Here is an 18,039-nt window from a genome sequence, read left to right on the forward strand (position 1 = left end):
GCATGTCTGCATTTAATTCAAGGCCAGCATTAAGAAACTAAGTATCAGAGGTAAAAGAACAGAAATGTATCTATGTCAGCTCTAAATAGGAGGAATCACAAAATGCACAAAAAATCTTGACCTATACAGGTTATAAACACAAGAAGAGATTTAAAGTACTGCCAATTCTCATTCATTTAAAATACTCAAGGATGTCTCTAAGCATATAATTTGTTCCAAGAACCGGAAATTTGCTTACGGATTTTTAACATAGTCACAGAATTCCAGGATGGGAAGGACCTCAAGGACTATCCAGTCCAGCCTTCTTTGGCAAAAGCACAGACTAGACAAGATGACCCAGCACCTTGTCCAGACCAATCTTAAAAGTATTCAACAGTGAGGAGTCCACCACTTCTCTTGGGCAATAATGCCCATGCCTGATTTTTCTCATTATGTAATATTCCTCTCTTGTGTCTAATCAGAATCTCTCCAGGATTAACTTGAACTCATTATCCCTTGTCTTTTCCATGCAACTGCTTGCAAAAAGGCAGTTTCCATCTTCTTTGCAGTCACCCTTAAATAGTGGAACACGGTGATAAGGTGTCACCTAGGCCTTCTTTTCTCAAGGCTAAACAAACCCAGTTCACAGAATCAGGCAATCACAGAATCTTTTAGGTTGGAAAAGACCTCCAGAAGACCTCCATTGAGTCCAAACTTTGACAAATCACCATCTTGCCAACTAGACACTAAGTGTCTTGTCCAGCCTTTCTTACAACACCCCCAGGGATGGTGACACCACCATATCTCTGGGCAAAGCTCAACCCTGTATGTGATGAATTTCCTCCTAATATCCAAGCTGAATCTCCCTTAGCACAGCTTGAGGCTATGTCCTCTCGTAGTATCACATGGGAGAAAATGCCAATCCTCATCTTGCTACAACCTCCTTTCAGGCAGCTGCAGAGTGCTGGGTCCCCCCTGAGCCTCCTTTTCTCCAGGCTAAACACCCCCAGCTCCCTCAGCTGCTCCTCACAGCACTTGTGCTCCAGAGCCTTCCCCAGCTCCGTGTCCCTTCTCTGGACACGCTCCAGCCCCTCAATGTCTTTCTTGCAGTGAGGGGCCCAGAACTGAGCACAGGATTGGAGCTGTGGCCTCAGCAGTGCCCAGTGCAGGGGGACGGTCACTGCCCTGCTCCTGCTGCCACAGCACTGCTGCTCCAGGCCAGGATGTCATCGGCCTTCTTGGCCACCTGGGCACACTGCTGGCTCAAGTACAGCCTTTCCTCACATGGCAGACTTCCCAGCCCTTTGATCACTGATGTCTTTGGGAAAATTATCTGAGCCCTGTAACACTCCATATATGAATCATACTGTGTTGATCAGCTCATCAAGTCACAGGTAGGAAATACTGCTCACATGATACAACAAAGGAATTATGAGAAATAGCAGACGAGCAAGAGGAAGAAGGGAAACAGTAACCACAGGAGTATTACAGTTAACAACCTATCTTGAGATTTTGTTTGCAGTTGAAATTTTAAGTCCTCATTTACAAATAGTCTGACTCCAGTTTTCCTCAGTTTTGGTCTACAGCTGTCTTTACCTCTTCTTTTAGTACTAAGCACTCTATTTCAGCCTGTATAAAACAATTAGCTTCCTAATCCCCCCAGAACTCTTGACATCACTAAGAACATCTGAAATACTACGCTTAACCTAAGGCACCTGACCAAAAAAAAAAAACACAGAGATGCCACAGTCACAGCTCCACTCAGTATTTCCTTTTTTCCATTGCCCAACTGTTCTCTTCTGCTTTCTATTTGTTGCCAGATTACTTCTTTCCAGAAGATGGTGTAGGTGGGGATATCAGGGCAGAGATCTGATGAAATGCCATGTCCCTCAGCACAGGCTTCTCAAAAAATGAGATACAGCTATGATTAGGTATATTTCGGAGAAGACTAAGCAACATAACAAACTGGCAAATATAACAATCTAGCATTAAATACAAAGAAAATATTTACACTTGCTTTGTAACAGCTGAGAAAAAAAGGTGATCTGAAAAGGTGATGAGAAAGATGAAGATTTTATTCTCTTCATACCTGATACTAATAGAATGAAAGTCAGATCACCTTTATCCTCAGGTTTTGTAAGAGGACATACCAGCCTGCTATGAGGATACACTAATGAGGACATAGCATCTGATCAATATTGCTGGCAAAAGTGTCCAACTTTTTCTGTTTCTAGTGCCTACTCCCAGAGCAAAATGTATATATTACAAAACACTAGGAAAACTAGCATCCATAAATGCACACAAAGTATAGAATGAAGTCAAGTGTTCATATGCAGAACAATGATGAAGCAAAAGGACTAGACAATGACAGTGAATCATCTCACACTCTTCTGCTTGCTGAAACTGCTGCTTGTGATGCTGAAACACACAGAGTTTAGTTATTGGTGTTACCCAGAGTGTCATAAATTAAAATTCAGGGTTGATCATCATTAAACTCTGTGCAAAATTCACGGTCGGGAATGAATTTTTATCTGTACTAATTTAAACCCATTAGAATCATAAAATGGTTTGGATTGGAAGGGATCTAAAGATCATCTAGCCTAAGCCCCCTGCCTTAGGCACATATATATTTTAGAGGTCAAATTGATCAAACCTTGTGTATTCTCCCAAACTTTAAAAGGCAGGCACTACATCTGCCAACTCCTCTTCCTAAGTCTTCATTTTCACTCTGCATTTTCCACAGCCTACTCAGGACCTCTGTCTCCTTGGCTCTCTTCTCTTCCAACATTGAGCAAACAACTTTGGTTCTGCCTTTGTAGTAATATTGGTTGTCTACTGCACTGCTTCTCCAGTTTTAAAACACTACTTCAATCTCAGAAGGATCCAAAGGACATGTTCTCCTTTTGTCCCTCTCCCCTCAGTGGCACCAATATGCTTGTCAGCTCCATTAATTTTTTTTTTAACTGAGAGGTTGCACTGACTGACCACATATGAATGACACAAGTGCCAAGTGTGAAGAGTACTCCAGCTCCATGGAGCTTGCATTTAGCTTACAGGAGCTGGAAACACAGAGCTGTGCAATCAAACTATCAGTCTGAAAACTATATACATGTTCTAAATTATCAATGAATGCTGATCAGCAAGATAATGAAATTATGTACAGTATATAATGCCAGGTCTTCCCTCAGGGATAAAAAAACAATACTTAAATGTGGGGGAGGGAATGTAGGGTTGAGCAGGAGACAGAAACAGACAGACGGCTTTGATGGGCTAAAATAGATTAGACTGGAAATAAAGCAGGTTTTTGTCCTTCCTTTTTTTTTTTTTTTTTTTTTTTTTTTATTCCCTTTAGGAACTTATTATTTCTATTATTTTTAATGGTCATTTTCTTATAGTCTTAGCCATGTATTTTCAAGCTTTGTGCTGATCAAAAATAGGAAAAAAAGAAAAACAGCAAAAATAAGCATCATACCTGCCTGTAAGCACAGCAAAACTTGCCATGTGACTACCTGATCATACACCATTTTCTCCCTGTAGATCTTCGAAGGCACAATGCTCTATTTCATTTAATGATACAAAAAAAAAAACCCAAACCTGTTACAGAAAGAACAGACACAAAGATGCAATTTCCCAAATCCTAGAATGCAAAGTCTGCAGTATTGATGCCGGGCCCTCTCTGGTAGAACAGAAGGATACAATTTTGTTGACATGTACTCAAAGCAGTGATGAAGGGTATAACAGAAATTAGAAGAGGACAGTCCTGATCCAAAATTACTAATAAATACACACCAAAAACACAGTTCCTTTCCCTTCAAGAAAAATGTATGGGTACACTGATTCCTATGGAAACGTGTTTTGTCAGAGTTTCCAGATTCACTAAAGAAAAATTCTAAGAAATTATAAAACATTAGTTAATTCTTACAATAACATTTGAATGTGTTTCTTGTTTTTTTTTTTACAGTACCAAAGTAATGCTGTTTAACTTTGACAGACTGAAGGTAGTGTACTTGACTGCCTATTTTTATAAATCCACTTGACAAACAGCTCACCTCCCAGGACCATACCAGCTTGACAGCACTTCCTCAAGCGACATGCTGGGCAGTTCTTCCTACGGATTTTATCGACTATGCAGTCATTTCTCCCAGCACATAAATAGTTGTGCTGCCCTGTAGGCAAGAGAAAAACAGGATGAATACAATGTCTTCTAACATGGCAAAATTATTTCTGTGTATAAATATTTCAGAAACGACTAAAGATTCAAAAAAGTGTATTTGAAGGATTAAATAACTCCTTCATTTTCTGCTAACCTTTAACCAAGCATGTTATTATTTGAATATAACAATTTATTTGGCCTGTTTAAAGGTAAAACTCACCATCTATGAAATTCCAAAATAATTAGCAGGAAGCATGAACTGCTTAAATTATTGTACTAACAATATTTCTTAAGTAAATCAAGCATGAGAACAGAACAATTGTTTCTTTAAAACTTATTTTTCTTTGAAGTAATTGATCCTGTTTTCAAAGCATTTAAGTAAATTTTGCTTGGATTGATGTGGAGTATCTCAGAGCAAACAGAATGAAGAAGTTGGGGCAGTGCAAGAAAAAGCCCTTTAAGCAAAGTAAATGACCTCTGATGCAGAAGCAGTTTTGGACTAAACTTGCTGAAATACCAGCTGACCAGGTGCAGCCAAAAAGGACAAATAGAAGGAAATTGTAACTTTGTGGTGTAGGTTAGCTTAGTTCATTGTTTACTTCTGAATGATATTGTTAGAAAGAGCCCGTCATTAGTGTATTGAAATAGAGCCCTTCCAATGAAATTAGCTTTCAGCAAAGTAAAATATTAAATGGAATACTGTCGATAGAGCCTTCCAAATATAACGGAACTCAGTACCAGATCTTTTAAATTTTCACTGATTTCTAGATCTAAAAAAGAGTTAGTGCCGAACCATGAGAAGCAATGCATTTGTTTCTGTGCTAACATTTTTAAAGATAAATAATTTATTTCTTAACCATAGCATTAAAAACAACCCATTTGGTTCTAGTGAAAATTGTTGAAAATAAATTTTCATAATAATTTATTTTTTTTTTGTTTTAGAAAGCTACAGGTAAACAAAAACAGTTCCCTCACACATTGCCTGGCAACAAAAACGTCCTTAGTAATGTTTTAATCAGAAGAAACTCTCATTTACTTTTTCCCATTACTTCTAATCCTGGACTCCTACTTACAGAAAACATTACCAAAAGTAGACGAATGAATAAAAATCTGTCTTGCTGTGGTAGCAGACCACTGAAAAAACTTGCTTTGAATAATTCTTCCTTGGGATTACTTGCAGTTTTTCCTCATCTTTCTTTGCTTCTATAAGCTACACAAAGCATTCAGTCTTCTGATAATTAACAACAATTTTAAAACTCCATTAGTTTAATTAAAATCCATTAATATTATCTCAGCTCTTTGGCATTCTATTGCTTCAATGCACAGGTAATTTACAAATGAATACTTAAGTATAGTTAAAGTTTTCTTTGTGCGTCTCTTGTTTTGGTGGTTTTCTTCGTTCCCCTGAAAGGAGATTTCTTCCAGACCTCTTTTTCAGGAAACCTGTTAAGTCTACACAAGATGGTCTGAATCCATATAAACCTTGAACTCCTTATTATAAACCTAAGACTGAACATTTTTCTCATTTACAAAACAAATAGTAATTGAATCACAGTATGACAACTACACTTCCATGTTCATATGTGCTGCTTTTAGATTAGATAGGATTAAACAGTATCTCTGCCCAGTGTATACCAGGCCAGAAAGGAAATCTGTTACTAGAATTTTGGCACAGTAAAATTTGCTTAAAAGCCAAAATTCTGCCAATCCAATTATCTCAGGGGATTATGGTGACAAAAACTCAGGCACTTCTTGAGGCTTATTGTTAACAACTTCATTATTTTCAAGACATTTAAGAAACCACAGTCATATCCTGCACTTGACTTACACCTTCCTGTGGGTTTTCCATTCCACTGATCTCTACCCCACCTCTCCCTGACACCTTCTGTCCCAAAGTGTATTTCATGCATTTTGATTCAGATCCAACTTAATTGGAAAGCATGCACGGTTCAATTATTTGGTATTTTTCAGTTTCATCCATAAAAGATTCTTTTTATTATCATAGTCATTGGAGTGGATGTCATATCAATTGATTAATCTGAGTAAATGCTCCCATTTGAAACCGCTTCTACCATTGTGCAAAGCTGGGTTCTGAGAAAATGTTACTTACTTGACATTAATATTTTAGGGGCAGCAGTTGTCTGAAGGAGAGATTGTGTAAGAAATGAACACATGCCAGATGTTTGCCTAGTTTCAAAATTATAGGACAATATTTAGTTAGATGAAGATGTTTGGAAGGTTTTCCTGGCACGATAAAATATGTTTTTGAACGTGTATTTTCTACAGTTCAGTCTTCAGGATCATCTAGATTTGAGCTACCTGTCTTCAATACTTGAGCATTGCAGTTATATCAAATGCATGTGCTAATAAAGTGCCCAAAACCCCCACCAAGATAAAAACCACCATTCAATTGGTAGCTTGATATTCAGTGTCTTTTCTACAACTACCGTCATACTAACCACTAAAACAAAAACTGAAACAAACAAGCAAAGAAAATACTCAGGGGGAAAAAAAAAACAGGATAGTAGTAGTACAGTCATTAGAGCATAAGTCTGAAAGTAAAGGTTGCTATTAGCATTTCTTACAAAAATATGAACCTGAGAACTTTCTGAAGATTGCCACACCTTCAGAAAGCTTCACCCACTGTTAAGTTCCCTATGCATGTTTCCTTTTCACTGTTTTTTGAAAATGGTTGCTCTCAAATGTATTGGCTCATAACCAGCTTGACAGAAAATACAGAGATGATTTTATCTGTCACTTAAATGTTCCAGATTCTTGTAGGATAGTATTTTTTTAAACTTCCATCCAAATCCATTAGTGTTAGCAAAGTTGCAAGTTCTAATGCAAGCAGGCAAACACAATTTAAAGTCCTGTAATGACTGCTATACTGGGAGGTTTTTAATCCAGTGGTGAAAGTAGCACATACAATATCTTTACAAACTGCACTATTAACTTAGCTCACTGACAGGCTGTAAGTCACTCACAATCACTCCAGTAAACTCCTGAGTTGCAGAGACTTTGCAGATGTACAAAATATAGAAAACATAAAGCTTTATCTGCTCCTGGGGTATCAGATAGAGCAATCAGTTATTTGGGTAAGTGCATCTGTGCTGAATTGTTGCCACCCTGCACAGAAGCAAAGCACTTGCTTGCTAACTCTCAGTTGTTTCTATCTGCAAAGAAGAGCACAATCTCAACTCTTTTTTCTCTCTCCCAAATTCGGTGATTCTGCCTCCCTGTATCTCTCAACTGCCAATGGCTTTGTATAAAACCATCAACCCTTGCAGAACGCATCATGGTGTTTTATTTAGTCTAGTTTTAGATTTCTGTCTAAACCTTGCAGGCATCTATTGCATCTCTTTGCAAATTATTTTACTCCCAAATGTCTTTGCTTCCTGAAGACTCACCTCAAGGTTTTGCTCAATAATTTTCTAACAGTATGTTTTATGTCTTACAAACTCTGAAAAGTACCAATTAAATCAATAGGTAAAAACAAAACCAAATCAAAACAAAAACCACAATGGAATTGTGGAAGCTGACAATAAATATGGGTTTAAAATTTAAAACATGGGAAATAAGTTCACTTGTACACCTAAACAAAACATAATGGTGCAGTTGTAGCTTTTGAGTAAAAACCTGACATCTGGAAGCTAATAGGCTAGGCTAGTCCCTAGCTTGTGGAAAACCTGATTTGTAAAAATAAATACAGGGTAATCCTTACCCTGAACATTCTCTGACAAGACGGGTTTTCCACAGCTAGGCAAACAGTCTGGCCTAGTTCACCCTTGGTAAAATGGAAGTAAAATGATATCAAATTTAGCCCAGATCTAAACATAACACTCTTCTATTTACACTGTTTCAAAGTGCAAAACAGCAAATGTGGGTTGAATTTACCTCTCATTATGTTTCTCTTTAATTTTGAAGAACTAGGAATCTGTACCACACAGTTTCCATGTCCCTGTATGCCATCCCATGCTGTTAGTCTCCAAGATTCCACACACTTCAGATAATGTTGTTGGAGTTTTTTAATTTAATATTGATTTTATTTCTGTGTGTTTTCTCTAAAAACTGAAGAAGTCCCTGAAGTGAGACTTCTGACTTTAACTACTTAACCAAAACCCACATCCATCATGGACTTTACCATGCATAATCTTTTGATAAAGATTTACATTTCTCTCTTGGCCCATTGAGGTAAAATTCTCACTTCCAGTTCTTAAACTGGTGACTTCCACTCTGTAGCCTATATTGGTATAAAGAAAGTCTTGTTATTGATGCAAGTCTGCTCCTCAGCAAAGAATTAAGGATTTGTTGGGCCAAAGTGGGCAAAGAGTGAAAAGCAGAGGAACTTGTGAATATGTTCCATCCTAGAATCTAACTGAAATAATGAAGAATATTTCACAGTGAAAGTGATAAAAATGATTGTTTATAACATCCTTGACTGACTCTTTCCTCCTCTTGTATACTGATCTCAAAATCTTCCTGCCTTTTGCTGTGAATCCTGCAATTTTACTGTCTTTTTCCTCACAAAATCACTTCTTCAAAGAGTAACCTCCAAAGAGAGTATAATTTTTAAATATCTACAAAAAAGAACAATTAAATGTAGCTACCTTGTTTTCACTCACTTCTAGACAGAATCAAAAGTTACAATCCTGTTTTTTAATCTTTTACATTCCCCTATCTGTTCTTTGTTTTCAACAAGAAAAAGAAGGAAAACAAAATGAAAACCACAGAAAAACAAAATGAAACAAGATTAAGTTATAATTCACAGAAACTACAATGAACTGTAAAATTAGGAATACTGTTTCATATTGATTTTCAGTTGGTTTGCCTAGACTTAAAAGGCCTTGAAGTCTATAAAGTCTTGGAGTCTAAACACAGGAACAAGTTTTTGTTTTGACAATAGAAACTTTCCACAGCCAGTACCCTTTCAGGAGGATATGGTAGCATCTACAAGTCACTATTTCCATTCTTTTTATGGCATTGTTCACAATTGCTCCTTGGTCATAATTTTAAAGTAATTAACTGCATCAGGGATACAAATATGTAAAATTATGGAAGTGTCAGCATATTTGTCAATAGGTGGTCTGCTTCTTACAAATACAAAAACATGGGATTTGAACACAAAACCTAATTCAAAAGCACGACTTTTTCAGTGGTATACAGCACTAAAGTATCAATTGTTTTGCTCTTGATTGTTATTACTCCTCTATGAAGATCCTTTATATTTGCATTTCAGTCATCCTATCATTCTGACTTTACTAGAATTATCAGAGCCCATTGCCATGGTAAGTTTTTTCATGTATATTTTCCCTATATCCCTTGACTTGACCCACAACTGAACCAGAGGGACAGAGTCATCCACTATATGAGCAATAAAGGTGGAAAAACCCAGAAATATTAGCAGCAGAAAAAAGTAATATGCAAAAAATATAGATATTGTTGCCTCTTGATTAAAACACACTAGATTAATTTTATTCTATTTGATTAATTAGATTTTAAAATGTAGATATCTATCAAAACACTACTAATGGTACATCATGAATACTGTGGAACAAATATACAATTTAAGGCAATGGACTTAAACCATCAATCCCAAATCTGCTTTTAGAAGAGAAAAGTTTTACTATAAATACTTACACTTTATATATTTATGTAATATAATTTATAAATATTCTAGTACTTAAAATAATTATGATTTTTATATGTGAAGTAATTTAATGATATCTATAATATCTTATATATAATACTGAAGCAATATGAAATGAGTATTTTATATGCTTATTTTATTTCTTTTATATACTACAGAACTATATTAGCTACCTTGGTGATGTGGGTAGGATTCATATCACCAAATGCAAACAGTGTGCATGGTCACCTGACACTCCTTTACATTCAGTGCTGAGAAACAGTTACTGTTAGAGTACTGCTATTTTCATCACAAGTACATATTAGAAATGTCAGTGAATTTCTTTGTAAAATTTCTTGTTCCTGAACTTAAGATAAGCAGTTCAGGTTGCTCACATTGTGCACATGGGAAGTTAGAACAGGGTATTAGCAAGACTGAGAGGTCAGTTGCTCTTTAAAGCAGGCAGTCTTACACTACCTGAAATAGCTTCTAATCACCTGAAAAGATGTTTAAGATGATTTATTATAATGTTTCCAAAATACTATGTAAAAGTTAAACTAAAAATTTTAGTAACTGACATTTCTGCAGCTGATTATGTACTAAGCCATGTCTATTAGGAAAACACTGGTAAAGTCACAGTCAGAGCAGTAGGAAGTCCAGTATTAGTGCAAGAGCCAAAGCACCAGAACAAATGACACCTCAGCTCACTTCACTTCTGTGCCTCATAAAAATGAATTCATCAATTTGCTGTTAGTCATACTGCTGGACAACAAATCCTTTTTAAGTCAGAAGTATGATGAAGATATATCATTTTGTATCAATGCAGATTTTCTTTTCGTTTTCATGATGCAAATTCTTTGAACTCACAAAAGTGACATTATGCATCTGTATTTTAGGCTCCTCAAGAAAGCAATTTTATACATTTGAATTTGAAAACACACTTAGCTTACTGTACTTCAATACATTTTGGCCATGTGCAAAATAAAAGAACTGCAATGACATCAAGATCTGTTATATTGAGTGAAAAGCATTTTTATCTCTCAACTTGCCATGTGTATGCTTTGTGTGTTTACATGTTTTCTACTTCATGAACACTTTATCCTCAGGTTTACAGCACACGCTGTACCAAATTCTGATCCCAAGATATAGACTGGAAAGCTGGATTAAAAATTAGAAAACCCTTTAGAGTTAGGAGGAAAAGGAACTTTTAACACTTGCTTCATCAAGTTTACAGCTAAAAGGGTCTCTACAGTATTATTTCTCTCTGTTTTCAAAGAGAATTTTCTACAAGTGGCTGGCATTTGTTTGAATACTTGCTATACTGTAGCATTTTAGATTCTTTAGCTATGGAAAAGCACAACTGTTTAGACAAGTACTTTTCCTTATGCACAGTATTGCACTACGTACATGGTGAATCACACTGCCATCACAAAACTGCTTATCATAACACTGATAAGGTCAGATAAACTTTATCAGAAAGTTTGGTTTAAGTCATGATCAACCTTCATATTGTGTAAGTGTAGCTCATCATCAATTACTCCATGGAGCCTCTCTATATACAGACAGTGAAAACCCTCATGGAAATGCCACTTTCTGCCAGTTTACCAAATTCAGGCCTTAGAGAGTAGAAAAGTTGACACTTGGTCAGTTAAATGTTATCTGCAACATATGCTTGAGCTTGTTCCCTGATGCCATTGATGCAACAGAGTTGCTACAATGACTTTAAAGCACATATTAAAAAAAAGCAAAAGTTACACAATCATTTGGTCAAGTTTGTAACACGTTCCCAGGTGTTTAAACAAACCAAGAGTCAGTTTCTGACTGATGTGCTATAATAACGTATTCATGTTGGTCTTGGACTCTGAGTTTGGGCAATTAATTTTCCTTAAATATCAATAGTATAAACAAAGTGCAAATATAAATAGAGAACAAAAATAAGAAATGAGGCTTTATTATAGGATAAACAGCACTTGGATTTTTTTGCAGGATTAAGGTAATTTAAAACTTTCATTAGTAGAGAGAAAAACAGAGGCACTTTCAACTGGGCAATAATACAGGCTACCAAGAAATACTGTATTAGCAACAGTGTAACTCCAGAATCCCAGAACTAAACACTGGGCTCCTGTTCAGGGACAGACATTTCACCCTGGTGTTCCACAAGCATTTTGATCATAGCTGCCTTGCATGGTTTTACATGAAGGTGTCTTTGTAAAACATCACTAATGACTATTTGGCAATTTACTCCTAGAAAAGTAAAAGCTCATTTATCTTCATTCTCCTCATGCCCTGTTAGAAATATTTTCCTCTGTGTTTTGTTATCATGAATGAGATACACTGGTACAACTTAAATAATGTCTGATCAATGCCTGATCATCAACAGCAAATTACTTTGCAAATATAGTAATTCTACATACTTTGAAGCATTTTTAATATTATTTCTGAATTTTTTTCTTTTATCTCCAAAATGTTCACCTCACTCTCATCTCACTGACAGGAACAGCACTACCCCATCAGCACAGTGAACCTATTTTTTTCTTTTCAGATTTCTTTACTGAATAGTAACTTTCATTGTTTTCTTTATGCTCAAAGGAGATCCTTAAAGCATTTTCAAAAAGCTTTATCATTTCTTTGTACATTAAGTGAATCTAAAGACCACTAGTTATTTGTAAAGATCCACGAGAAAACTTCTGTGAAAATTTCTGTGAAAAAAATAAGAAAAATACATAGACTGTTTGATTTCAAACAGTACATGCATCTCAAATTACAGAAATAATTAAAATAGAAAATAGACATTTTCCAACAAATGTAATGCTACTATGTTAAATACTTTTTTTATCTATGCACAAAACCTTGTACCATACAAAAAAAAAATCTCAAGATAGAGAAAATCCATGAAATAGCAAAAGCCAGCTATTTCCAATCATGTTTTAATTTCTCATAAGGATCAGTAATGTATGGAAATTACATGAAAAGTAGAGTTTTGACCAGGAATTTTTACTCACAAAATTTAACATCTTACTTGCATGAATTATTATTTAAAACCCACCTGTCTGTAGTAGCACTAAAAATTTTAAAAGGTAAAGAATTCCTTTAAATTCAGAGAAATGATGAGCAAGGGGATCATTTTGTGGAAGAAATATGTCTCAAATTTATATAATTGTCAGTCTGAAACTTAAACACTATTTTCTATTGCATTTAAAATACAAATACTCTGTTTCTTCTTACAGAGGAGCAATTTCCTGCCATTATTTCTGATATGAATTTTTTTAGGAAGTATTTGAAGTCCATATAAAATCAATTATCTATCAATTAATGGGATTATTTCAGTGCTGATAATTATATAGTATACTGCAATGAAAATAAGAAGCCAATCAGTCCACCTCTAAGGAACCCCTTGTAATCTTGCACTTTCTACACAGGCACAACTGTATTTGTTCAGTTTACCAATGCCCACACTGCTCATTGCCTGACATTGCTTCCCATCAGATTCAATAATCTATATCTTTTCTGATTACAGTCAGGTTTCTGATGTACCTTCTGGAACATTATTTGAAAATCCTTACTAAAAAACTCAAACATACTTCCTCAACAGACTCTCAGTCTGTGGATTCATACAAAAATTAAAATTATGAAGTTGCTATGCAAAACATAAGACTTTTGTTTATGACCTTACAAATGTAGACTTTGAACAGTCTATGAAAACAACTTTAAGGTGCTCCTTGTATCAAGTTATATTCCTTCTTAACATGGTTTATTAAAATAATTCTGCTGAACAGTAATATATGTTTTTGAGCAGGTTCATCTACTGCAATTAGAACTGGGTACTAAAATAAAAAATAGATGAAATCTAAAATTGACTGAATCAAACTCAAAGAAAATATTATAACATTACTATATACGTAAAAAGCAAAAATAAAATTTAGTTTAAAATACAGTGCTCATAAATTACACTACACTTAGTAATAAAATTTCAGTCCCTGACTTTTCCTAAAAAAAAATATTCAGCTGATTTAGCAAAACAGCAAAAAAATGTGAAGCCAAAGCAAGAGACCAACTAGCAGAGTCAGTGAAACTTAAATGTAAGTTGCAAGTGACTTAGGAGCTTTGCAGCCTAACACAAATATTTCTAGTAGTTTTCCCATGAAACCCATTGAAAGCATTAAAGAAAACATGGCACTGGTTCAAAAGTTGTCTTAGACCACCAAGACCATTTTGCAAATAATTAATATTAAAGGAAGAACATGAGCATATGCTTAAAGTAAAAAGTAACAGCACAGTGAAACAAAAAAACTAATTATATTATTATGCTAAGCTTTTACTTTTCCAATTTCATTTGGAGAGAGATAAACTCGATAAAGCAGAAAAAACTATATATCACAACAAGAAAATACAGGATGCAGGTTTTATTTTAAGGAATCCTATCCATTTGAACAGTGGTTTTGTTAAATACATGGAACAGAAATTTGAATATCCTAGTTCTGGTGGGATCAGATAAAAATCAAAACAGGAGACAAAGCCTAAAAGGTAGAAGGATTTGTTTTACTGCTTTATCTGTTGAACCATATAAAACAGTCTGCTCTTGTATTCTTTAAAATCTCGGTGGACAAGGCATAAAATATAATCCAAAATTTAAAAATAAACATAGGTATTGCTACTGTTTCATTAAACTTGCAGCTTGACTTTGCAATTTGATGACTATTTGGAACAAGCCAAACACAATTATTGTTATTATGACTTGAAATAGTTCAGTGAAATTTTAAATACTTCCATAACTTCCAGGAAGCCAAAACTCAACAACTTGAAAACAAGAAAAGTTGCATTACTTCAAAAAGAGAACAAAGACAAAATAAGTTCTTATCTGCCTACCATTAGTTCACACCCACAATATTTTCCTTTGAACACCATTTTTACTTTTTAAAACAAGTTGTGTAATAATGCACAAAATTTTTATTTAAGTCTGCCTACCTGGAAAGATTAATTGATAAACAGTAAATAATAAATAGCAAAAAAGTAAAGTAAAACAAATAATACTAGAAAAATCAGTTATGGAAGAACTTTGTCAATATCCACTGTAATACTTAAACACAGTTGATAAAACCAAAAAAAAAAAAAATTCACTACAATGATAATATTTATAAAAATGAACAATATGTAAACAGCATGCCCTAGTGCCTAGAAGACATATTTCAGATAATGAGGAACAATGGCATCATAGAGTACCTTCCATTGCCCTTTTAAAGAAGACTTTACAACTTCCACAGGTAAGTACTCCATAGTGGCAACCTGAGGCCTCATCCCCGCAGATGAGACAAATCTTCTGGGGTAGTGATTCGAAACTGAACTGAGAACTTTGGCTGGTTTCTGTATCTGGCCTTGAGAAGAAAAAGAATTAAAGGAAATGAAAGCTCTAGCTTTGTGCAGTTAATTACTTACCTGTATTAATGAGCTTCCTGTTAAAAACTTCATTTTAAAATTTGTAATCAAGATACAGAAGGACACAAAAAAAACAAAGTATGACTGCCTTTCTGCTTAATGGTTTGTCTCTACTGTGGTAATACAAGAAAGGATTGCAGAAAAAAAAGCATAAAGTTATATTTTAAACCTTTTAGCAAAAAAGGTACCATCTAGACATTCTGTTAAAATGTTCATCTTCCTCAGATCAACAACTCTGGTGAGTGGAGTCATAGTGATGATTTTTTTCCTGTACAGAGACAGAATCAGATAGATGTCAATTGAATTTCTAAGGCCTCTTTCATATGGGAACTATGACATTTCATTCCAACTGGAAAAATCTTTAATAATCACTTTTCACCCCCCCCATACAGCTGCAGCATTCTAAGAAGTAACTAAGTCTGATGGGGATATCAAGGATATTTCCAATTTGTCTCCGAGAAAAGGCAGACAAATCTAGGTAATGACTGCATTTACTAAAAGAAAGGATTTCCATTGAAACTGTAACACTGGATGCATCTTTTGTTGCGTCTATTTCTAGGTAATGCACATCTCGGCATGATAGTGCTCCATTTCATTCTAGCAAATCAATATACAAGAGTTTCCGTTTTCTTTTCCGTGTGAAATCAACTACTTTTTGTGCGGCTTTTTTGTTTGTTTGGTTGGTTGGTTGGTTGATTTTGGTTTGCTTTGTTTTTCAGATTGGGAACGGTGTTTTGGGAAATATTTAGGTATGGATGAATCGCTGGAAGTGAGGGCAAGTTAGAAAAGCTGCACACTCTCCGCGGGGCCGAGCACTGGCTCGCACACCGGATGGTCGCGAAGTCCCGCTCCGAAAACACACCAGCATCCCTGGAGCGGCACCGTGCCCAAACCGGCAGGTGCCGCCTGCGGAGCCGGGACACCGCGGCAGGGAACGCCAACGGGGCTGCGGGCTCTACCTAAAAGGCCAGCTCAAACTTCGCCCGTCCTTTCCTCAGCATCCCGTCAATATCCCCCCGAGGCGCCCACCGCGCGGCACGCCGGAGGATGAGGAGGATGAGGAGGATGAGGAGGAGGCGCGGAGCTCTCCCGCCCCGCCGGCCCCGTCCCTCAGCGAGCGCCCGCCGCCCCCGCCTTACCGCGCGTAGCCGAGGTAGGGCGGGCAGAGCTGGGGCAGGCCCTCCTTGAGCACGGCGGCCGGGAAGCCCAGCGGCTGGTGCCCGTTCAGCCCCAGGGCCGGGTAGAGCCCCGGCGGCGCGGCCGAGGTGGAGGGCAGGCTGTCGGGCGGCGCCGCCGGCCCGTAGGCGCCGGCCAGCAGGGTGGGCTCCGCCTTGTAGAGGACGCACTCCAGCGAGGGCTCCTGCCCGGCCCGCGGAGCCTGCGGGTACTCGTGGCAGCCCGCCGCGGGGGTGGCCCTGCCGCCCGGGTAGCGGGCGGCGAGGCCCAGACCCTCCTCCTTGATCTTCATGACGGGCTGGATGTCGCCGTAGGCGAAGGGCCCGTCCTTGGCGTCGGGCGGCGGGAAGCCGTAGGCCGGCAGGTCGGGCGCGGGGGGCGAGCAGCGCGGCGCCGCGCCGCCCTCGTACTCCGCCCCGTCCAGCAGCTGCCGCGTGCGCGAGGCCAGGAAGGCCGAGTTGAGCGGCAGCAGCGGCACGTGCAGGAATTCCTGCCCCGGGTCCCCCGCCCGGGGCCCGCCGGGCAGCGCCCCGCCACCGGCGGCATCGCCCTTGGGCGCCGCGGCGGGACCCTCCGCGCCGGGCCCCGGCCCCGCCGGCCGCGGCTTAGCGGCGGGGACCAGCGCGTCGGCGGGCGGCCAGAGCGCGGCGGAACGCGGCGGGGGCTGCGAGGGGCCCGGCGGCCCCGGGGCGGCTTCGGCCGCCTTCTGCGAGGGGCCGCTGCTCATCGCGCCGTCGGGCGCCTCCTCCGCCTCGAAGAAGCACCAGGGCGCCGCGGGCACGGTGGAGCTGGCATGAGCCGCGGGAGCCAGGAAGGTGTCCAGGATGGGGTCCAGGGAGTCCTTGACCGAGAGGGAGCCGCTCCCTGGCTGGAAGGAGAGGGAGTCCCGGCCGTCCTCCTGCCTCAGATGCTGCTGCTGCGGCGGCTCTTCCTCCTCCTCCTCCTCCTCCTCCTCCTCCTCTTCCTCCTCCTCCTCCTCCTCTTCGCCCTCCTCCTCGTCGCTGCTCTTGGGGTAAAGCAGCCTGTCCAGGGAGATGTCGATGGACTCTGCTTCCTCGCGGAAGGGATCTCGGCCGGGCTGACCCTGCAGCAGGACCGCCCCGTCTGTGGCAGGCGGAGGCGCTCTGGGCTCCTTGGCTTTCACCTCGGTCATGCTGGCCCGGGGCAGCGATGGACGCCGGCGAGTCTCCGGCAGCCGGGCAGCGACGGGGTGCGAGCAGCGGACGGCTCTTTACATGCTGGACGTGCCCGCTCGGCGGTCCTGCTCACATGGTGCTGCTCTCGGGGGCACGGCCCTGCCCCGGCCCCCGCCGCCGCTTCGGGGGTGGCTCGGAGCCGGGGGCGGTGCAGCCTGGAGGGGAAAACGATGGGAGTGTGTGCGGAGGCGTGCAGCAAGGCAGGGTACCTGCCAGGCACCGGCGGACAGGCTGTCGTCCCCCGACTGCTTCCCACCGCTCCACGCCCCTCGCCCGTCCCTCCCTCCCCGCCCTCCTCGCCTCCAGCCCGTCCCTTACCGAGGGTCTGCGCGGGTTCCCACCTCCCGGTCCCACCGCTCCGCGCTGCCTCTGGGAACCGCTGCTCCTCCAGCGGCACTTCCATCCATCGGCTCCTCCTCCGCTCCGCCTGTCCCCCTCCCATCGCTCGCCGTGCCCGCATCCCTTTCCCATCGCAT

The 18,039-nt window shown here is 39.6% G+C and overlaps 1 protein-coding gene across 1 annotated transcript in view; it reads right to left on the reverse strand.

Annotated features, from left to right (window-relative positions):
- Positions 1-17,605, reverse strand: part of PGR (progesterone receptor) — a 31,904-nt gene extending 14,299 nt beyond the window's left edge. The window contains exons 1-3 of the mRNA XM_056498140.1: positions 16,331-17,605; positions 14,979-15,130; positions 4,029-4,145 (exon numbers count right to left, since the gene is read on the reverse strand). Coding sequence (XP_056354115.1) covers positions 4,029-4,145; positions 14,979-15,130; positions 16,331-17,520 — 1,459 coding nt within the window. The 5' untranslated portion in view covers positions 17,521-17,605. The remainder of the gene's footprint in view (positions 1-4,028; positions 4,146-14,978; positions 15,131-16,330) is intronic.
- Between the last annotated feature and the right edge of the window lie 434 nt (positions 17,606-18,039).

This window comes from Oenanthe melanoleuca, chromosome 1 (assembly GCF_029582105.1).
Source record: "Oenanthe melanoleuca isolate GR-GAL-2019-014 chromosome 1, OMel1.0, whole genome shotgun sequence".
NCBI lineage: Eukaryota > Metazoa > Chordata > Aves > Passeriformes > Muscicapidae > Oenanthe > Oenanthe melanoleuca.